Here is a 23,731-nt window from a genome sequence, read left to right as displayed (position 1 = left end):
CCCTTTGTGCTTATTTCTCAATAAACACAGAACATATTTAGAATTCTGTTCTTTTCTAAACTAATCTGTCAACCTGTAGCAGGGTCAGTTCTTAGATGGCAGTATTTAACATGAAGCTGGGCAAGAAAATAAAAATTGATTACTATAGATGACTAAGTTTTGAATCTTAAGTTTGTCTTTGTTTTTTTTTTTTTTTTTTCCTATTTTTAGCCGAGCCACCAAGGATACTCACTGATGCCAATTTGCACTATCAGGTCATTACAGATAGGCCTGCTATGTTAGATTGTGCTTTCTTTGGTTCTCCCATTCCTACCTTCAAATGGTAAGGAACATTACCTATTTTTAAAAAGTTAAGAGATATTTTCCTTCATTTTTCTTTTTCCTCTCTTTTCATTAGTTTTTTTTTAATGAAAAAACAATGTTTCATTAACCTAAAAATCAATCTTTAACATAAAATAAAACTAATATAATATATCGACAATAACTTGCAAAAATAAACATATAAATGATATTAATGTAGTATGTTTTGAGTACAAAACTCAAAATGAGGTGTTGTTAATCTTTCAAGAGTTTTCATAGATTAGAGAGATGTCCACTTATAAGAAAAGTTGTCCTATTATTCAAAAGATAAAAGGGATAATCTAATGCTGAATGTTATCTCAAAACTGTGCAAAAGATAAGAAAAGCTTAAGGATAAGCTTTATGGTCAAAACAAAAGATAAGCAAATGGATAGTTCTCATGTCCCATTGATTTCTTCCCAGTGACAAGAAAATGAGAAGAAAGCTCACATTATACTGAGGAGACATCTTGTGGTAAACTTAGAATACCTAAATTAAATCACATAAAATAGGTAGATAAACCTGAATGTGTTGTGACAATTCTTCTGGAAGGAATACCCACATCAGTGAGCTTTCACATTCATTGGAGTGCTCTCTGTGGATAGCCCCTGAACAAAGATCTGTCCATTTAAAAATATTAGTGTTATCTTCACAAGTGTCTTATTCTGTTGCCTAATTATGTCATGGAAATAATCTTGGGCTCCCAAAAGCTAAACCAATAGAATGAAACTTGTAAGAAAAAGCTATAAAGGCTTCAGATAAATGCTTGGACATACACTGTACCTGCTATCTGAGTACCTACCCAACTAGATCCAAACAAGTCTCATTATCATTGGGGATGACATTGTGGTACAATGGAAGGAACACCAGCTCTGTAGTCAGAGAACCTGAGTTCCTCTCTTATCTCTTAATATTTACTTTCTGTGGGATCTTGGACAAGTGAATTAACCTCCATTGGCTCCAATTTCCTCATCTTTAAAATGAAGGCGTTGGATTAAATGGCCTTCCAGGAGCTTCCAGCTCCAGATTTATGATTATTTAACCAAAAAGTTGGTCACTAAGGACAAATTCTCAGACCATGATGACTTATGAAAAAAAAATAAAAGAAGAAGAAGCAATTTGAAGAGTTGGAGAGAAGGTACTCCCTGGGGGTGAGGTGATAAAGTCTAGAGAGACAGAATAACAACTGGGAGAGAAATGATGTATGCCTGGAACAGAATGCACTAATTGGAAAAGGTAATCTGCCGACTCTAGCTCCATTGCTTTTCCTACTGGAAAATACTATACCATACTACCCACAGCTGTCCAACAATGGAACAAGCTGCCCTATGAGAAAGTAAGCCCCCATAAGTGATGCTATAGGAGTAATGAAGTACCACTGAATGAGAAGTTGGACTAGAATAAACTCTAAAATTCTTTTCATCTCTAAGATTCTGTGGCAGTGATCTTTTACTCTTTCACATACTTTCTACTCTTTCCCTCAGCTATTTACATTTATACCCTCATATACTCCTAATCAAGACTGTTATCATTATTTTTTCCTGAATATTTTGGCCTAAATAAATGCAGATAGGAAAGTGAGAGCAGTTGCTCCAGAAAGAGCACCCAAAAAAGGAAAGGAATAGTTAGATTCTGTGATACAAAAGTCTGCCACATAATAGGAACTGGGAATAGTGGTCTCCCCAGCAAATATGATCATGACACTACTTCCACATATATGGCCCCCCTTTCCAGTTTTCCTTTTCACTTATCCATATTATCTTTCCGGGTTCAGAAAGAATACAATATACCACTTACTTTCATTGATATTGCCTCACATAAGTCCCTACCCACATCCTCCCAAGTATCCTTTCTATATTATCACTGAAATATCTTAGTTACCTTGTCGCTAGCAGAAGAAGTTGTATATTAAAATAGAATTAACATTTTCTTTTTGGAACTCTGGGGGAATAACTTCACAGAGAAGCAGTTTGCATTTTGCCAAACTTATAACCATTTAAAAATTATTTTTTTACTTACATGCCAGTGACTAATTTTTTTAAAAAATGTACCTAAATATGTATAAAATCAAGCTGTCTAATATACTCAACTTTTTCAAGGGCTTATTTAATTTTACCTATGGTACATATAGACTTCCTTGCTTGTTAAAGAAGCGAGAATGCTCATAGGCACCATAATTGTGCCCAATTGCACATGGAATTTAACACATTTACTTTGATCTTTAGAAAAATAACTTTATGTGTCTGAGTTTAAATGAATGTTGAATATTGTTTCTTCATATTCATTTTGATATATAGGTTTAAGGGAACAAAAGGAAGTGTTCTTCAAGAGAACACATACATATTTCATGACAATGGAACTTTGGAAATTCCTGTGGCCCAGAAGGATAGTGCAGGCACATATACATGTGTAGTAAGAAACAAATTAGGGATGGCAAAAAATGATGTTCATCTAGAAATCAAAGGTAAGTAAAATGATCTCGATTTTTAAATGGTATGTGTTATCAAGCAAGTTTTCTACTTTAACAAATGGTTAAAAATAACTTTATAAATTTCAGATCCAACCAGAATCATTAAACATCCTGAATATAAAGTTGTACAGAGAGGTGGCAAAGTTTCCTTTGAATGCAAAGTGAAACATGATCCAACTTTAATAGCTACTCTCACATGGCTGAAGGATAATGGTGAGCTGCCAAATGATGGAAGGTATTTGCAAAATATTTTTTTCTCACAAATTTCCTATTAAATTTTCTGTTCTCTTTTGTCCCATGAACTCAAAATTACCTACTGACTCTTGACTTTTGTACAGTTTTTACACGATGACTTTATTTTTTTGTTCTAAAGACTGATATTCCAAGAATATATAAATATTTATTTTATTATGGTATATATTATTATATCCTACTTATTCCATTTCTCCTCTGAAATATGTTAAGTCTTGGAAGAGACTGACAAAGGATGCTCAGTTTGCCTATATCTTTATATCTGTGGGTCTCTTTTGAAGTTTAAGGTTGGGCAGGGGTAAAACCTTTAAGTTCTGGACATTAATCTACTTTGTATCTCATCAAGAGCATACAAATTTACATAAATGTTTTATGATAATTATAATCAGGGAATGTAATTCTTATAATTACTAGAGGTTTTTTTTTTTTAATTTGAAGCAGGGGTGACCACCTGGATAGAATGCTACACCTGAATTCAAGAAGACGAGTTCAAATCCATGCTCAGATACTTGTTAGCTATATGACTCTAAGCAAGTAGCTCTGTATGCCTCAGTTTGTCCTTCTGCAAAATGAGGTTCATAAGAGCATCTACCTTCCAGAGTTGTTATGTGGATAAAAAGTCTAAATATTTGTAAAGCACTTTGGAAATCTTAAAGAATTATGTAAATGCTATTATCATTATCATTAATAGCATAGAATGAAAAATAATAAGCCAGGATCTGATGTCTCATGTTATATTAAATATGTGTGTGTGTGTGCTAAGAATTATTATTATTTGTTGAGTATTTTGGTTTTGTTTTAATTAAAACCAATGGAAAAACAACCAGGAATTTTTTAGATCTTAACATAAGTTTATTTAAAAACTATTTTTCATTTTGTGTGAATACCATTGCCCTCTTCTGGACAGAATGTCACCTCCTTTTTAAACAATGGCAGAAAATATATACATCTGTTCCTTGAATGCTACCTAGTGATACCTACATTTGTTCTTAGTCAAAAGGCAGAGAAGTTTGCTAATAAGCTTCCAATATAATTCTGTGATACTTTTGAGCCTGGTTATTCTCTCTCTCTTTCTCTTCTCTCTCTCTCTCTCTCTCTCTCTCTCTCTCCCCTCTCTCTCTCTCTCTCTCCTCTCTCTCTCTCTCTCTCTCTCTCTCTCTCTCTCTCTCTCTCTCTCTCTCTGTCTCTCTGTCTCTCTCTCTCCCTCTCTCCCTCTCTCCCTCCTTCCCCCTCTCTCAGATTTTTATGTTAGGAACATAGTGTTGAAAGAAAGAAGGAAATTATGTAAATGTATCCCAAAAAAACCCAAGCTTCCAATATAATTCTGTGATACTTTTGAGCCTGGTTATCCTCTCTCTCTCTCTCTCTCTCTCTCTCTCTCTCTCTTCTCTCTCTTTCTCTTCTCTCTTCTCTCTCTCTCTCTCTCCCCCTCTGTCTGTCTGTCTGTCTCTCTCTCTCTCTCTCTCTGTCTCTCTGTTCTCTTCGTCTCTCTCTCTCTTTCTCTTCTCTCTCTCTCTCTCTCTCTCTCTCTCTCTCCCCTCTCTCTCTCTCTCTCTCCTCTCTCTCTCTCTCTCTCTCTCTCTCTCTCTCTCTCTCTCTCTCTCTCTCTGTCTCTCTGTCTCTCTCTCTCCCTCTCTCCCTCTCTCCCTCCTTCCCCCTCTCTCAGATTTTTATGTTAGGAACATAGTGTTGAAAGAAAGAAGGAAATTATGTAAATGTATCCCAAAAAAACCCAACCCTAGTTAGGTCTGACAAAATTTAACTTCAAAACAATTTAAGTACAAATATATAGATATCTTTGTTTTCAAACCAAACAGAAATTCTAAGAAAATATTTAGTATGCTTGGATCAAATTCTTGGGAAAACTAGTTGTTGCCAGTGATATAAACCTATATTTCCATCTCTCTTGTTGATAAGCCAAATTTTCTTTTCTATCCTCACTTTTTTTTTTCTCTAGGGGAGCAAACACATCTTGACTATCACTCAAGATAGACACAGTGTCAAAATAGACACTCCAAGATAGGAATAACAAATTCCTAATCAATACATTATTTAATAAGTACTCACTACATGCAAGGTATTGTATTAGATCCTAGGTATAAACTTAAAAAAGTGAATTTTGTGTAACTGTTTTGTAGGTCTTGACTTTTGGGTGTTAGAGTTTCTTAAATTGATCCATATTCTGGAACTGCATAATCGAGATGATGGACCTAGATAATGCAAAAAAATGCAAAAATGATTTCCATAAAAATGACTATTATAATAAAATAAAAACATCATTTTTTATGAATTGATAATAGCAAGGTATTCTGCAGATAGAAGATACCTATAAATAATATTCAAATATGTATGATGGGAGGCAGCTAGAGGGTGTAGTGGATAGAGCACCAGCCCTGAAGTCAGGAGGACTGAGTTCAAATCTAGTCTCAGACTCTTAATAAATCTTAGCTGTGTGACCCTGGGCAAGTCACTTAACCCCAATTGCCTCAGCAAAAAAAAAAAAGAAGAAGAAGAAGAAGAAAGAAAGAAAGAAAAAAAGAAATACATATGGTGAATGAGTTTTGAGGTTACTCTGAATCTGTTCCATTTGTAGGTTCAGTATCGATAATGATCATCTGGTTATAATGAACATAAGTGATGAAGATGATGCAACCTATACTTGTGTAGCAAATACATCTTTGGACATTGTTTCTGCAAGTGCTGTGCTTAGAGTTGTTGGTAAGAATATAGTCAAATGTTCAACAAATATAAGACAGAAGGTTTCTGAGCAAAGAATGAAAAAACTGAATCTTTACCTCAGTTTTATGTTAGGAATAATATACTAATTCAACTAAGAACTAATTGTGTTATTTTTTTTGTTGTTGTTGTTGTTGAGACTATCTAGAATATAAATTAAATGCTTAGCAAACAATGGCTAAGTAACTACTTTAGTAATAGTTTAGTGAGCAGATAAGGAGATGGTGGAGGGATTTTAGACAAAATCAATGTTTTGGTTTTTTTTCTAAATTTCTGCTGTGTGATTATTAGTGTTATGTTTCCATAGATAAACTTCATTTTATAATTTCTATAGTATGCAGTTTCTGCTTGTAAAATCTTATATCTTTCTATTACTAATTTTTCCAAAAAAATTCTTTTATATTAATGTCCTTCTGGCTCCTTCTCCAACTCCAGCTCCTGTTTACGGTAAACTAATTCAAATCTTCTTTTCTGTCTTCTCTTCAACATACTTCACATCTCCAAATAAATGTTTTTCCCCCATTACATAATGTTTATTGATTGTTTATCCTTAGGGAGAAACATGCCAAATTTTTATTTTGTTGGTCATTTACTAACATAAATAGTTTCTTCATTTTAACATTGGAGTTTCTTTTACTCAGCATGCCACTATTCATTTCTAAAACTTTTACGGATGATCATACAATCAATTCAATTGATAAAATTTATGTAATGTGACAAGAACATTTTAAAATGATACATTATTTTAAAAGGTTATCATTTATATTTGCAGAGTGAAAAAAACTATTTAAAATATGTAACATCACAAATTATTTTTTCATTTCAGTTCTTTGAAGGTTATGTCTGGTTTCTGTTTCTGGAAAAGTATACCTTCTCCCTCCAGAAAAAAAAAAAAAGCATAAAAAAGATTCATTGCCATCATTCTTGCATTTCTGATATAGGGTTAACTTGATTTACGTTTATGTGATATAAATCACTAAAGAATGATAAATAATAATGCATTTATGACATGATTTTTCTGACACCTGGAAATGAAATTAGACATTACTTTCTAGATTATTTTCCATTTATCAAAACTGCTTTTCCATTCAGCACTTAAATAGCAAATCTAATTTTGTATGTAATTATTTCTTGGATTTTAATTTCAGTCATTTGTTAAGGTAGTGGGGCTTTAATTTGTTAGCATCTTTTGTTTCTGCTTCTGCATGAATAAACAAAAATAAATAGATATCTGTGAGGCTTTTATAACCCCAAGGTCAAAGTCATTCCCTTAAGTGGTTATTCAGGATGGCACACTAATTTTATGGAACACTAAAGGACCATTTGGCATATTATTGCCTGGGAATTGAGGGATTCAAGTAGTAGAGATATTTTGTAATATAATGATTATAATAAAGTGTATTTTGATGTCATACAAGGGTAAATGTACCTCCCCAAGTCCCTAACATACTGCTGTTACTAGGCAATGACTTTAAGCATCTGGTTTAAATATGCATGCTGAGATTGGTAAATTCCATTGTGCTTATTAGACTTCATTTCTAGAAATTGCTCTTCATTTTTTCTATGATAGAAATGCAATTTTGATTTCTTATGTAAACATTCACCCTTATTTATGAGAAGACTCATAAATGAAAAATATTGGTGATCCATGAATTTCAATTTCCATTTTAAAAATTATAAATAATTTATCTTCACTTGAGAAACAAACAAGTGGAACTCAGCAATATTATTCAATGAAAGTTTTTCACTTGTTCCTTGAATCCCAAAAAACCTCAGTTATTTCCATTTCATTTCAGCAGCATGCCATGTTAAGACTGAATTGTGTTATGTCTATAAGATTTCCTTCCATCCTATTCCTCTCTGAATACTAGAGAGGATAATTGATGGGTCCCCTGTACTAAGATGGTTGATCATAATGGATGTGTTTCGCCTGTAGATCGTCCAAATCCACCCTTTGATTTGGAATTGACAAGTCTCCTTGAAAGAAGTGTTCAACTGTCGTGGATACCAGGAGATGAAAACAATAGCCCTATTACAGGTGTGTTCAGCCATTTATTGTATAGCCATTATTCTAAGATTGAATCACACACACACACACACACACACACACACGAAAATTTCTGAAGCATTTTGGATTTGTGCAACTTAATTTCCCATCAAAGGTCTCTGCTGTCTTTCATTTGACTGAACCACAAAAGAGACCTAGTAAACTTTTTTTGTTAATGTTTTCATTTATAGTGTTTTCAAAGCATAGTTATATCTCTAATCTCATTGGAACCTCCTGACAACTCTCTAAGGTAAGTAAAACAGAATTCTTAGGATAAGGAAATGACCTCCAGAGCAAGGACCACTTTTTTTTAATCCTCAGAAGTTCCTCAAACATAATAGAAACTTAATAAAGGTTCATTTAAACTTAAACCGGTAGATAAAGTGATGCATCTAGGCCAGTTAGTTAAGCACGTATGTTAAGTGTTAGAGATACAAAAACACATGGAAAGGCCCTGCCCTAGCTGTTCATAGTCTGACTAGGACAATATATACATATATTTATTGTTTTGTTAAGTCACTTAAGTCATATCTGGCTCTTTGTGACCCCATTTGTAATTTTCTTGACAAAGATACTGGAGCAATTTGCCCTTCTTTAGCTCATTTTATAGATTAGACAAACAGGATTAAGTGGCTTAGCCAAGGTCATGCAGCTAATAAGTAGCTGAGGCTAGTTTTGAAGTCACAAAGATGATTCTATCCACTGTGTCACTTAGCTGCTCTATGTACCTATGTAGATATGTTCAAAATAGATAAATGTTTATGGGATAAAGAGGCAGGGAAGGAAGACATTAATAGCAAGCAGAGATTCAGGATCGGCCATTTGTAGCAAGTGTCGAGATGATCTTTAAAAGAAACTAAAAATTCTGAGAGACACCATTATGGAGGAAGTATATTTTAGGCCTGAGAGATAGTCATTGCAAAAGCAAAAGATGAAATGGCTTTTATGAAAAATATCTAGAAGGTCTATTTTAGCTAGGGGATACAGTTAGTGGAAGATCTAGGAATATAACCCTGATTTCTAAACTCCCAGCCCAGGGCTCTTTCTAATAGACCATACCACAGTGGAATATAATTAATTTACCTTTATGAATTAATGAGTCCAGAGAATTAATTTAATTAGGGTAAAGCCTTAAAGAAATTTTATTATTGTCAAACAAAGACATGTAAAGAAAATTTGAAGGTATTCCCTAGAGTACAAATATTATGTCCTTTTATGTTATCACTATTAAGAACAGTACCCTTGATACCTGCCTATCTCCTGTAGGAATGGATGCTTTCAGTCATCCTCTCTTTCACTGTAATGTCAACCTCTCTTTATCCAGTGACTTATTAATATCTTCCTTCAAGTGTGCCCAGAATTCCCCAATCCTTTAAAAAGAACAACTCTACATTTGATTCTACCAAACTTTTAAACTATGATCCTATAACTCTCCCTTTCACAGCCAAATCCTAGAAAAAGCTGTCTACATCTACACTCTGAAATCCCAAGTAATTACATTATTACTTGGTAGTTTTCTTTTTCTTCTTTCAATATTCTTCATTAACTAGTGATGTTATATATTACTGCTAATTAAATAAGTCAGTTAGATTTAATAATTTCTTCAGAATAATTTGGCAGTTTCTCACATTGAAAAGTTATCATTGGATGATAAGTCTTTATTTGCCTTACAGTTTTGTAAATGTCATTATACTTTACTATCCTGAAATAGCTTTCTATTGACATATATAATATCTCTGAAAAGAAATCTTTTATCAACATAACTAACATGTAATTCATAGTTTTCTGATTAACCATTGCCAAGTGGAAACCAACTATTAAAGTGTTTAATTTCAAATGAGATTTTTAGAATGCAAATTGTTACATTTTATTCAAATATGTGGATGCTAAAGGGAAATGTACTTATTTATAAAGTATATGCCAAAATGCAGTAATGCTTTTTTTCCTACATGCTGTTTACCCTAGCCCATTGTCATTTCAACTCTCTTAATGCTTTTTAGTAGAATGCAATTCAATTTCCAATTATATAGCATAAAGATAGCAATGGAAATATTAAAGCATAATTGTTGATGTCTTTTAAATATTAATGAAACATCAATAAATTAGTCAAATATTTACATATACTCTAACACTTCAATATTTAAAGGATCTAACCTTCAACACTTTAACTATTTAATCTGCATAAGTTACCCTGGTCAAAACATTTTGTTACTTGGTTGCCAAACTTATGGTGATGAGCTTCTCTGGACTTGGTCTAGTCTTCAAATGTTTAGCATTAAGTCTGTGCTTTGTCCATAACGTGAAGACTATTCAAAGTCATATTATCTAAAATAGAATAATTGATTGCAGTCCACTGGAAGTATGTAATGCAAATTCAAATAATATGGCAATTTTGTGGGAGTCCTTAATCATGCTAATAAGAACCTGATCCTATTTGAAAGTTTTCCAGCTTAGTGGCTGACCACACCTGGCATTCAGCTTGCCAAGCCTTTAAGAACCCAACTCTCCACATTGCAAAAAGCCATTGGATGGGGACTTGAATGGAGGGACATACATGTGTCCAGAAAACAAACATGTAGATAAGGGGAGTATCGTTTGTCTTCCCAGTAGTTGTTGAATTCTCTCTGGGTGGGAGATAGATTTTTTTTTTTTTTTTTTGCTATATGTACAACAAAAGGAACTATGTCCAAGTTGAAAAAGATGAACTTTGGAGGCAAGAAGCTGGCTTCAAGTCTTATCTCTCATACTGCCTGAATGATCCTGAAGCAAGTGACTTAAATTCTTGATATGCCAGACAACTCTCTAAGTCTTTAAGTTACAGGCAAGTTGCCAGTCTTTGTTGCTAGAGGAATTTTGCATATTAGGGGTTCTCCATATTGATGAAATCACAGATTCAGAACAATTCCCCCCAATAAAAAGAACCAAAAAATTACACAAATTTTAATTCTTATGACTTATTTGTTCTTGTCTTTATGTCATGGAAACAATAAAAGAAGATGGCTTTAACATATGGCAGATAGAGAATGAGGATAACTGGAGAGATGGAGATATCACTGTACTAGGACTTGGGAGGGCTAGCTTATGGTATCAAGCCCTACTATTAGTTGACTGTGTGACCCAGTGCAAATTAAGTAATTTCACATCTCTGTCATTTCACACCTTCATTTCTTCATGAATAAAATGATGAAGGTTACTTCCAGCTCTGAAGTCAGTATAATCTATAATAATCTATAATCTTATAGGTTCAATACGCCTTAATTAAATTCATAATGTGTGCACACAGCTACACTAGGTACTGAGGGAGATGCATCATTTAAGTGAGACTAAGACCCTGTCCTCATAAAATTTACAATCTAATAAATTGTCTGAGGAGACTTTCAGAGATGAAAATTTTTAATTCTATGATTAGGATTTAAAAAGTAAAATAGGGGAGTATAATGGAATTTTTTAGCTTTGGTTTAATTTTTATAGCCAATTTATCAGATGATTTTGCAAAGAGAGGGAGAGAACAAACCAGGAAATGAAAATAATGGCTAGAGAGAGAAAGATAAGTAGCCAAGAGCAGGGGGGCTACTGAATGTTTCTTTATTTCCTTTTCTCTTTCTTTTTCCTTTCTGTCTCACCCCTCTCTCTCCTTTTTCCTTTTCCTTTCTCTTCTTCTTCTCTTTCCCCCTCCCCATTCAAAGCTATCTAGACTTGCCCTTCCCAATTATAACTCTTATCTAGGAGAACAAGTCAAAACTATAATCTCAAAATATTAAACTATCATTCATTCTTTAGCAATGACCGTAGAGGGTGGGGCAGGGCAGCATTAAGGCAGAATATTATTACCTATTTTTCCAGTAGTAGACAAATACTTATAAACCAGAGGAAAACACCCCCCACCACCACCCCTATACACATACATTTTTTCTAGAGACTTCCTGAGCAACTCCACACCTTTTTTAATTTGCTAAATCTCATGTATCAGAAAGACTGGAACCATTAAATAGTGATAATAATGGTTGCAGTATGAAGTACTAGCTATTTAAATGAGATTTTTCCTCAAAGTTAGGTAATTCACAATGCCAGGCAGATCAAATTATAAAATTTATGTAAAGCACTTTGTAAGCCATAAAGCCTTATTAAAACACCACCTATCATTAACCTTATTAAAATAGCCCATTTATTTCTTCATCAAAAGCCATCCCTGGCAACCAGGTCTCTCATGTGAGTGAAATTCACTGGGGATTTTTTGATCTGTTTTTTGTTTTTGCTAGATTTCATCATTGAATATGAAGATTCCTTGCACGAGCCAGGAATATGGCATCACCACAGTGACGTTCCTGGAACACAAACAACAGCAGAGTTGAAACTTTCTCCTTACGTAAAATATTCTTTCCGTGTAATTGCTGTCAACAGTATTGGTAGAAGTCTTCCTAGTGAAGTATCAGAATATTATATGACTAAAGCAGCAGGTAAATGAAGCATTCTTTTTTACAGGAGTTTACTTGTTCAAAATCCAGAAGTCCAGAATGAGGACTTCTTCACATGTTACTATTTAACTTCCAGAACCAGAAGAGAATCCTACTGCTGTTGAAGGAATAGGATCAGAGCCTGATAATCTGGTGATTACATGGCAGGTGAGCTGATTAATCTTACAACTTCATTTTTAAAAATAAATTTTATTGACATATTTTGTTTTTACATCATCTAAATCTCCCAATTTCTCTTTCCCTTCCCCTCCCAGAGAGCTATCTTTTATAACAAAGAATTATTTAAAAGAAAAAAAGTGAAAGGGAGAAGAGTCAACAAAACCAATTAGTACAATGAAAATATCTGACGATTGGTGGACTCTCCCACCACTGTACAAAAGTAGAGGACAGTGTCTTCATCTGTGCATGAAGCATCTTTAGCATCTTCATTTTTAACAAGTAGTAAGAATCATTTGCTAGACATTCATGGGAAAATTGCATTATTTCTATGGATTTCAGTTTCCTCATCCTTAATATTTCAATTACATATCTCATGCTACTGGTGTCAGCAAAGTATCTTATAAACTTTACTACTATAAAAATTTAATCCTTGATGATTGTATTTATCAAATGATAGATCAAACCATCAAAAAAAGAATCTTGACTTATCAAAATATATGACAATTCAATTTTCTCCTTCAATTATAATTCTGTGATCAAAAATTCACCTTAACCAAAACTGTTCTATAATGAAATACAGATGACACAGGTCAGTATTTATTTGAATGAGTAACTTATTTAAATAGTGTGGCATGTGCTGGTTTGGTTAGGACTCTGTGTATATCTTAGATTAGTAGTTTTTAGGAACCAGCACTTATAGTTATCCTATATAGGATAGATAGAAAGCTAACATTCATGGGGGAATTAATGAATTAGAATATTACATTCTCTGCCCCACTTTTGAGAACAAAGGACAAAAAACAACAGCCCACTACCAATTAATTATATAACTATTTAAAACATTTAACCTCTCTGTGTTCAGTTTCCTTGTCTGTTAAATTGAGGGGATTGCACTAGATCAGCAATTATTAATCTAGTCTGATAAAACTTGTGGACACTTTCTCATAGTAATGTTTATAAATGAATAAAATAAAATACATGGGATTACAAAGGAAACCAATTACAGTGAAACCATTTTTAAATAGATGTATTTTAAGTCCCAGACTAAGAACCCCTGGATTACATTATCATTTAAGCTCTTTTGCAGCTGTAACATTCTGCAACCCCACAAGTAAATGGAAAGGTGTGTGTGTGTGTGTTGGAGCAAGGAATATTAAAGAATGGAGTAATTAGATCAGGATGCAGAACTAATTCTTCTTTTTCTATTACTCCTCTTTTATGCCATTCTGCAGTCTTTTGCCTATTCTCATAAAGTTTACTTGTTCTCTTCTCATTGAGATCTCTGGTGATCTAATGTCTATACATCTCTCTGTTCATTTATCTCCATCCTTTCACAGATGTTTTTCCTATATTTATTGTTTTGTGACAAAGTCTAACTTCTTTGAAACTCTGATCTCCAATAAACTTTGTTTTCCATCATAGCTAAAAAAAAAAAAAGACAATTCCCTGAGAAAAAAATATATTCTACTGTTGATTTCAGCATTTCCTATATTTATTGATCTTATTTACACTTAGGAATTGAGTTTCTTGTAAGAGTAAAGTGTTAATGTAATGTAATTAATACAGTCTGATTTTGTAAGGGGTTTCTGAAAGTTAATACCATTTTATTTTGGGTTATTTCTTGTGGTATGATTTTTATGTTATTAGTTTGTTGTTGTTGTTGTTTTTTTATAGCCATTAAAAGGTTTTGATTCTAATGGACCTGGTCTTCAGTATAAAGTCAGCTGGCGTCAGAAAGATGGTGATGATGAGTGGACGTCTGTTGTAGTTGCAAACGTATCCAAATACATTGTATCAGGCACACCAACCTTTGTTCCATATTTGGTGAAAGTACAGGCACTAAATGATGTGGGATTTGCTCCAGAGCCTGTGATAATCATTGGGCATTCTGGAGAGGACTGTGAGTGTCTTTCTTTTTTATTTATGCTCTTTTTTTGGAGATTGGGTCCTTGGAAGTGAAGGGGTCACCCATAGGTATTCTCAATGTTGACAGATAATGAAGCTTCAGCCTATTTTTCCAACTCAGGCCAGTCCTTAAAACCTGGGGTTCCTCTGTGAGGATTTCCATTTCAGTTCTGGTCTTGGTACAGACATCTGCTCAGTATCTGAGTTCTGCATCTCATAAATCCCAGACTCAAGTGATGCCCCAGCCTCAACTTCCCCCAATAGAAGAGATTGCAAGTGTGCCTCTTCACATCTGGCACTTTTCTTCTGAAAAAAAAAAATATGGCTGCCATTCAAAGTCTCTGCATTTTTTGAGCACCAGTAGAGAGGAGGGAGGAGGCAGCTTTTTGTGGCAATATTATTTCTATGGGCAATGATTGGGGATAATTGCTTGGGGAGCCAGAATTTTAAAATTCCATTGCCAATAAAAGTGTCCAGAATGCTGAATACAGTACAATTTAAAAAACAAATGTTTTACTTTTGTATATCCATAGCCAAACTAAGGTATATTATCTTTCAGTCCCTGATAGCCTTTTAAATTAGACTACTAAAATCCATTTCTAAACCAAATTTTTGTGAATAAAACCCAGAATAAACAGTGTGATAACCTGCTTGTAAGTCCTACTCTTTTCATTTTTTTCCAGTACCAATGGTGGCTCCCAGCAATGTGCATGTGAATGTGGTGAATAGCACCTTGGCTGAAGTACACTGGGAGCCTGTACCCCCAAAAAGTATTCGAGGACACTTGAAAGGCTATCGGGCAAGTAAAGGGGAGCACTTCCCCATTGTTTTCACTGCTATTGATTTCTCTTTAGCTTTTAATCAAAGATTTGCTATACTGAGCTAGGTCTACTTTCAGGGTCAGTTGTAGAATCAGAACTTTGGAGAAGCTCAGAATTATTGAAACATGGAATCAAGAAGACCGATATTCCAATCCAGTTTAAGACATTTATAAGGTTAATTAAGTCATTTAATATTTCTCAGTCTTTGTCTCCTTGTTTATAAAATGGGGAAAATAATACTACCCAATTCACAATGTTGTTATAAGGATCAAATGAGACAATATATCCAAAATGCTTTGCAAAGTTGAAAATACTATATAGATGTTAGTCATCAAGTATTAGAACTTTGAAAAACAGATTTGATGAAATCAATATAGAGTATGTTGATATACTGATATAGAATATATAATCAAATCAATCTAGAAAATCTATATTCAGATATAGAAAATATATTTGAGAATTTATCTGAATCATCTTAGATGCTTTCAGTTATGACCTATACCTAAACAATCTCAAGTAATGATCTAAGATTAGAATACAATAGAATACAATAAAAGGCCAAAAAATAATCAAATATTCTGGAAATTAATGTAATTAAGTATGGATTACCAGCTTTCAAAGAATGTTGATATGATAAAATGTGCTTAATACTAAAACTAGAGAATCAAAGGAATAATAAATAGAGTGCCATTCTTGGAGTCAGGAAGACATGAATTCATGTCCCCAGTTATGATACAGAATTAGGAAACCTGTGGACAGGCTGTGTGATCATCTTTTAACTTCTATGTGATCTAGGCAACTCTCTAGAGCTGTAAGTTACAGAAAAATTGCCAATATGCATTAGTAGAAATGCTCCATACCTGATGAAAATACAAGTTAAGGTGAATGCTATAACGCAATTTTGCCTTTCTTTGATAATTCAAATGGCACTTCAAGACCTTAGAGTGCCTCAGAGTCTTTCTTATGAACAGTTGTGAAGATCGCGTATTTTAAAATCAGCCAGAGTCAGGAATTCAGGTTAGGGGAAAATCGTCAGTCTTTATTCTCAGTGAAGAAGGATCGGAGGTGGAAGAGAATCGGCGATAGCAATGTGTGAAGCTGAGTCAAGAAGCTAGCTAGACCAGCAGCCACAGGACCAGCAGCTAGGAGAATCGAACCCCGGCCCAATCTCTCCCAGCTTCTCTTCCTGTCTCTCTTTGCCTCCACCCACCAAAATCGTCATTTCCTATACAACACATCAGCACTTGCACAGAGAATGGGCAGGGACCATTCTTTATCCAATCATGTATATTAATAGAGTATACTAATTTACCCAATTACTATTTAGCCTCACATACTTGGGACCTCAGTGCATCAACTCAAACCTCAGCCCATTACAAACAGTGATCATTGTTGCCCTGACAAAGCATTAGGAATGTTGATTAATGGAGTTTTAAGAGTGCTAAAAATGTCTAGTGACTGTTTTAAATACACTAAATTTCCTGACTTGTTATTCTGATTCCAAGAAGTTAATTTTTAACTGTTATCGTGCTCATTTTATTAAAAATTAAACATGGCAAAAACAATATACACACAGGCAATGACTGATTCTTGGCATGGTCTAACTATGCCTTAGGACTGCTGAAGAAAACAACAAATAACAGTATCATATGTTGGCCAACATCCATAACCAAGCAAAATTTTTCTCACCTACATCATTTGCTACAATACATTTTTTTTATGTTGTATCTGAGAATTAAATATAATCTGTACTCAATAAATAATTGTTCATTAACTGATTTAATGCTGACTGATATTTCTGGACTACAAAATAATTTCTCTCTTCTATTTTGCTATTATGTTAAAAAAAATTAAAGCAAGCATAAAATTACTAAAACGGCCATTAATCATTGTTTGATTCTCCCAAACATAAAATTACTGGGAGTTAATATTTACTCTATCTTTATGTTACCTTTTCTATAATCACTATATCTTTTACCAGTGAATTTTAGCTTAATCATTATCATCCATTTCCTGGATTAGTGAAGCTAACTATTGCTTTATGTCTGCCTAATAAAATACTCTTGCTCTTTTTTTCCCCATTTCTATCAGACTTTTCATGAATTGGGGTTTTTCTTGACATTTCCTGGAATAGTTTGCTATTTTCTTCTTCACCTCATTTTACAGGTGAGGAAACTGAGGCAAACAAAGTTAAGTGACTTGTCTAAAGTCACACAGCTAGTTAAGTGTTTGAGTCTGGATTTGAATTTTGGAAGATGAATCTTCCTTGATCCAGGCCCAGTGCTCTCTCCACTCATTTATTTGTCTTTTAACTAGATCAAAAAGACCATTCTTTACCTTATTTCTTTCTTATCTAGCCTTAATCACTGAATGGGCAAATGCCTTCATCAAACTAAGACCTGTTAAAGATCTTATCTTAAAAAGGATAAGGTCTCCCATTGCATCCAAGGCCATCTCCAGTTGTCCTGATCTATATTTTGCCACTGAACCCAGTTGGCTCTGGAGGAGAAAGTGAGTCATGTGACCTTGCACAGCCCTCTCACACTTAAATCCAGTTCACTTGCATGTAAGGGCACCATCTCCTGGATGTCATGGCTCTTTTTGAGAATGAGGAACAAATGACAACAATAAAATAGGTTTGACATTATATTATCCATACCTAATTAAGTTTTCCAGTGGTCTGTAGAGTTCAGATTCTTTTTCTCATGGAACCAAAAAGATATGAGCTCAAAATCTATCTCAGGCAATTATTAACAAAGTGACCTGAGCAAGAAACTTAATCTCAGCCTCAGTTTCCACATCTGTAAAATGAGAAGGTTAGACTAGATGCCCTTTAAAATCCCCTCTATGTGTCAATCTAGGAAGTAGGAATTTTCCTAAAAGAAGACAAACTGACTATGTTTGTTTAATCCCAAATCCTTTCAGTGTTCTCCGTTTCATATGTTGTTAACTTTCTTTTTATCAATTTAGATTTACTACTGGAAAGTGAAAAATTCATCTAAGAGGAACAAGCGTCATGTTGAAAAAAAAATCCTCACCTTCAATGGCAACAAGACACATGGCATGTTGCCTGGCTTGGAGCCATTTAGCCATTACATGCTGAATGTTCGAGTTGTCAATGGGAAAGGAGAGGGGCCTGCCAGTGTTGACCGAGTATTTAATACTCCAGAAGGAGGTATGAGATTAACATGTTAGAAAGAATGAGAATTTTGCTATAATCAAAATGGCCATTGAAGCACTTTGGAGATCTTTTTATGGCAGAGTAGTCTCTATTTTGGAAGTCAATATTTGATTTTCCTACATGGTTACACACCAAAACCCAAAACATATATACAAACAGAGATAGTAAAGTACATGTGGGCAAAGCTGGCAGTCACTTACCTGATGTGTTTTTAGGGGAGCCAACAAATCTATTTTTCTATTCACTCTTCTCTGTAACTAGGAATTGTGCATCAGACCACAGTAAGTAACCTGTGTCATCTAGTGTTGTTAGCTCTGACCATTAAGAGAGAATAATCTGTTAATGCTTAAGACCCAGACCCAATTTTCTGGAAGTAAGGGGTTCCCTGATATATAGTCTTGCCCTACTTACTTTTCTCTAGCTTTTCTTAGATTTGGAAGAAATGTCTTTTTCCCCCATTGACTCCCAACTGGAGACATTACAAGGTCAAATTAACTTTTTACAGGTCAAAGATAAGGCACACCTCAACAAAGAAACTCAAATGAAACAAATACAACCAAGTAAGACATTCAGAGTTTCCGTGCAAAGTTGACATACTTCAGTTTCTCTCAGATACTAAGCCATCCATTCCTTTCCTATCTAGTCCTTTCTTAGTGCTCCCCTTTTCTCCTTCTTTTGATCATAGTAACTAACTACTTTAGGGGCAATCCATTTTATATTTAAAAGCAAAAAGCAGTTTCCAATTAATGTTTTAAAGTATTTCACCTAAGAGATTTTTTTTTTGGTTACTATTGTTCATATATCACTGTCAAGTTGTTGTAGAGAGTGATAGTTGAACAACAGAAAAAAACTGATAATTTTGGGGGGCCCATGTATAGGTATGGCCCTAATGACATTAAAGAAATGTAAAAAAGAGTTGCACAATAATATCTGATAAAATCTTCCTAAATTTATTATTAATAACATACATATAAATATAGCTAACATATATCAAACACCTTCTATGTTGTAGAGCACCTTGCTAATCTATAGAGTGGTATAAAGTTTAGATAAGACGTATTCCCTGACCTCTAGGACCTTACATTCTAAGAGCAAGTGAGATACCAACATAGACAACTATGAACTAAACTGATAAAGGTTTAACAATAGGCTCTTTAGGGGGAAAAAGTATGTTTGATTAACTTTTAAAGATTAATTTGTATTATTAAGATTTTAAGTGCTTTTTTTAGTGATCAGTCATCAAAAAAAAAAAAATTGAATCCTGACTTTTGCTTCCTTTGTTGATTTCTGAGGTCCAATTCATCTAAAACAGAGTACATGGAAGGGCTAAAAGGATTAGGGTAGAAGAGTAGATAATACCAATGCCAGATAAAATTTAAACATTTTCAGTTAGGTCAGACAAAGCTATTTAAGATTATTGAGCGGAGGATTGATATGATCACTTAGAATCTTATGATTAAGATTTTTTAGGATCTTAGGAAGATTAGGGCTTAAGAAAATTATTCAGGCAGCTGCATAAAGAAAGGATAGAATAGCGGAGAACAGGTTAGATGTAAGAAACAATTGCAAGAGTCTCAGGTAGTGGTTCTCAAAGTGTGGTACATGGACCACTTAAGGCCCCTGAGCTTTCAAAGGGTCCCCAAGTTTAAAACTATTTTCATAATATTACCTAGATGTAATTTGCCTTGTCAAACACTGATATAGCTCAATGATAATCCCTGGCAATAATTATATCAAGCAAAACAACTAACTCAAGGCTTTAGTATTTGGAGTATCATATACTTTTGTGTAATATGCTATTTTTCAGGATAATGTACAATATTTAAGGAAATTATTTATACTACTTTATTTTCTCATTACAAGTCCCCAGTGCTCCTCTTTTTCTGAAGATCGTTAATCCAACCCTTGATTCACTAACTCTGGAATGGGATCCACCAAGTCATCCAAATGGTATTTTGACAGCATATACCCTAAAGTTTCAGCCAAGTAAGTTACTGGGGGAATGGAGAGATGAAGAAAAGGGGGAAGAAAAGCCTATCTTTTCACATCTTAGCTGATTGATTCTTTGGATATAGTTATTTGTTTTCATTTTTAATAGTTTTAATTTTTAAAAGATGTATGATTTAATTGTCAGAATACACACTCAATATTTTCATTTGAAGAGAAAGATTATGTGCATTATTAAACAACAGGTGTAGACTATGTAATTTTCCATCAGTGGTCAAAACTTAGTAAAAATGGGCATGTTATCATTAGTAAGTCAAATGAAGTCTGTAACCATGATATCAATAAGACTAACAACTTTGTGTTGAATTGATATGCTGCCTCTAAGCTGACATTTAATTACATACAACTGTCATTTGAAGACTTTCAAGAAATCATATTGTGATCCCAATTGTATATTATTTCAGAATTTTTCATATTGGTTTTCTAAGCCACCACTCCACCTTCACTTTTTTTCTATTTGTCACATACCTTATTATAAAAGTTCTAAAAATTTAGTATAATGTCCCATGAAGCAAAGAGTGAACAGGATATAAAAAGAACAGAATAGGAATAATGTGGATTTGAGCTTTTTGTTAGTTATTTGTAGAAATGCTGATTGTGTTTCTATTATGAAATGACATTGTTAATTGTTAATGTGTTTGTTTTCCCATGACAGTTAACAGCACACATGAATTGGGTCCTTTGGTAGATATAAAAATTCCAGCCAACATGACAAGCCTAATTTTAAGAAATTTAAGTTACAACACACGCTATAAGTTTTATTTCTATGCACAAACCTCAGCAGGATCTGGAAGTCAAATAACTGAGGAAGCTGTGACAACTGTGGATGAAGGTAAGATGGGTATGTATAAAGTCTTCCTATCTGTTCCAATAAGTCAGTGTGCTGGCCTTTTAATGATTCTACACTTTGACTCTCTTTTTAAGGAATATCTTTGTATGTGTCATGTAAAGATTTTTGGTGACTTCATTATTTTATATATTTTAAAACCAAACTAGTGCAATCTTTTCAAGTTTAGCATGAAAATTTGAAAACTTACACTTAGTATTAAGGGGGAAAGTAAAAATTTTTTCCAGGTGGTTGAATTTTATTTCTATTTTTTCCTTCCTTTCTCCCTCCCTCCCCCCTTTTCTTTGTTCTTTCCCTCACTTCTTCCATTCTTCCCTTTCTCTTTCCCTCCTCTCTCTCAGTCTCTTCTGCCTTTTTTCTGTCTTCTCTGCCTCTCTATTTCTCTCTTTCTTTCTCTCTCTGTCTCTCTTATAACAAGATGGTATAGTGGAAGAGGTCATGATGTGTGAACTTCACTATATACATGAATAAGTCACAACTTTTCTGACTTTGTTTCCTCATCTGTAAAATTCAGGAACTGTACCAGATGATTTCTAAAGTTTCCTTTCCCTCTAAAAACAATCATTCTAAAGGCTAATTAAATAGCCTATTAATTTTCTTTGAGATGGACAAAGGCCTTAAATTCACTACTGTGACTAGAATGAAGAAGCAAAACATCTTATTAAAGTACCCAAAGCAAAAAAAAAAAAAAATTAGTTTAATGGAGCCAGAAGTGTCTGTTATATTTATTTTAGATTTTATAGTCCTTTGGAATTTTTCTATTTGAATGACTAATATTTGGGTGTATTTGGGGGAAATGATGATGATACCAAGTGCAATTTATTTTTTTTCTAGCTTTTTAGTTTAGTTTAGTTTTAAAGCTTTTTAGAAATTACCAATTTAATTTTGAGAACTTTTCTTAAATCTTATAATTGGTTAGCATCTTTTCTAAAAGTTGTTTGGAACATCCAAAGCCTGTATTGGTCTTCATCTTTAGAACAAAGCACAAAAAATATAGCTTAAATGATTTGTGGATAGTAACTTAGTTTTTATTTCTTGATGCATTTGCAACAGAATATATTGTAGTACTTTTCATCATGCTTACATACATTGGCGTCTCAATAAATATTTTATTTTCTAATTTCTATGCATTCACTTCCATCTTCCAACTAACCCTATAGTATTCCATTTTTGTTTTCTTTCATTAAAGCTGGTGTTCACCCACCTGCTGTGGGTGCAGACAAAGGTAAATTAAATCACCTGCATGACTTTGTAAATGTGTAAAACTTGCAATATAATGCATGGATAAATTCAGCATGGCTATCATAGGGCATGCCTTACTACATGATAGAGGAAAATGAAATATGAAATAAATCTAGAAAATGCTTAAGAAAGGAGGAATGCAATACAATATATCCTTTGACTTAAGTTCTATTTGGATATAAAAATCCATGAAGATTTTTATCCTTCAAAAAACCAAGAAAATTTCCTTTTTAAAGAAAGGTTAGTTAGGGAACTCATCTCAGTCTACTCTGATATGATTATGATCAAATTGGACAGTCCCAATATTTATAGCTAATCCTTTTCCTCCTGTCTTCCCTAAATAGGAGGTTCCTATCATATTCTAATTAAAAAACCCTTAAAGAATCCTGATGTTAGAGCATTTTGGGGGGTACAGAATGTCAATGAATAGTGATTTCATTATAATAACCCTAAATAATGAGAATGATAACTCATTAGAAAACCAGTGGTATGTCTATGTGGAATTCTTATACTTATTACTCAGATAGTATCTGTCCATGAAGGGTTACTGTTATTAGAGCTTCTTTGCATTATAAAACATGGGACAGATTTGGTTTTGAGGAATGAATGAGATTACAAGTTCTAATTTTAAAAATAACTTTGATAATGTATTATATTTATGTTTTTTCATTCTGGTTGAAAATTTAAATATATGTGGCATTTTAAATTAAATTAAAATTGATAAATTAAACTATAATTTTTATCAGTGCAAACAGATTTTAATTAAATTCTTTGAGCATATTAATGTTAACTTGCTACCATGCTCAACCAGCAAATAAATGGACTAATAAGAATATTATCTTGGCCCCTTCCTGTTCTGTTACTTTTCCGTAGAATGTTACATGAGTATCTTTGGCCTATTGCAACTGATACATTATAGCAACATTTGTTATAAAATACATTTTTAAAGTTAATACTATTTTAGTAATGATTCTTCATCATAGGATTGGATACATATATTCTACTAGAGAAACATGTTAGACCTTAATTCCATTTAATGCTTCCAAACTTTAAAAATAATATTTAAATAAGAAAAAAAAAACTTCTCTCACTAAATAGAATTATATTTTTAAAAAGTTTTGTACTTTAAAAGACACAAAGTAAAAATTCTTAAATTAAGAATATTATATTTATATGTAATTATTTTCCTGGCAGGCTTGAATACATTTTTGTGCTTTGCCCATCATTTGACCTTATTGATTTTTACAGGC

General features: G+C 33.4%; 1 protein-coding gene across 39 annotated transcripts in view; it reads left to right on the top strand.

Moving 5' to 3' along the window:
* The window catches only part of NRCAM (neuronal cell adhesion molecule), a 315,510-nt gene that overhangs the window by 261,413 nt on the left and 30,366 nt on the right, over nucleotides 1-23,731 (top strand). For 12 of the 39 annotated variants that reach the window (XM_031938769.1, XM_031938768.1, XM_031938779.1 and 9 more), the window contains 14 exons: nucleotides 211-322; nucleotides 2,637-2,803; nucleotides 2,897-3,044; nucleotides 5,655-5,779; nucleotides 6,233-6,244; nucleotides 7,734-7,835; nucleotides 12,104-12,301; nucleotides 12,396-12,466; nucleotides 14,153-14,378; nucleotides 15,067-15,182; nucleotides 18,175-18,379; nucleotides 20,249-20,371; nucleotides 21,048-21,233; nucleotides 22,429-22,464. In XM_031938769.1, coding sequence (XP_031794629.1) covers nucleotides 211-322; nucleotides 2,637-2,803; nucleotides 2,897-3,044; nucleotides 5,655-5,779; nucleotides 6,233-6,244; nucleotides 7,734-7,835; nucleotides 12,104-12,301; nucleotides 12,396-12,466; nucleotides 14,153-14,378; nucleotides 15,067-15,182; nucleotides 18,175-18,379; nucleotides 20,249-20,371; nucleotides 21,048-21,233; nucleotides 22,429-22,464 — 1,827 coding nt within the window. The remainder of the gene's footprint in view (nucleotides 1-210; nucleotides 323-2,636; nucleotides 2,804-2,896; nucleotides 3,045-5,654; nucleotides 5,780-6,232; nucleotides 6,245-7,733; nucleotides 7,836-12,103; nucleotides 12,302-12,395; nucleotides 12,467-14,152; nucleotides 14,379-15,066; nucleotides 15,183-18,174; nucleotides 18,380-20,248; nucleotides 20,372-21,047; nucleotides 21,234-22,428; nucleotides 22,465-23,731) is intronic. The other 27 variants (XM_031938804.1, XM_031938771.1, XM_031938802.1 and 24 more) reach the window with 6 other exon arrangements.

This window comes from Sarcophilus harrisii, chromosome 5 (genome assembly GCF_902635505.1).
Source record: "Sarcophilus harrisii chromosome 5, mSarHar1.11, whole genome shotgun sequence".
Lineage (NCBI taxonomy): Eukaryota > Metazoa > Chordata > Mammalia > Dasyuromorphia > Dasyuridae > Sarcophilus > Sarcophilus harrisii.
Note: the sequence above shows the minus strand (reverse complement) of the source record. Positions and strands in the feature narration are given on the sequence as shown.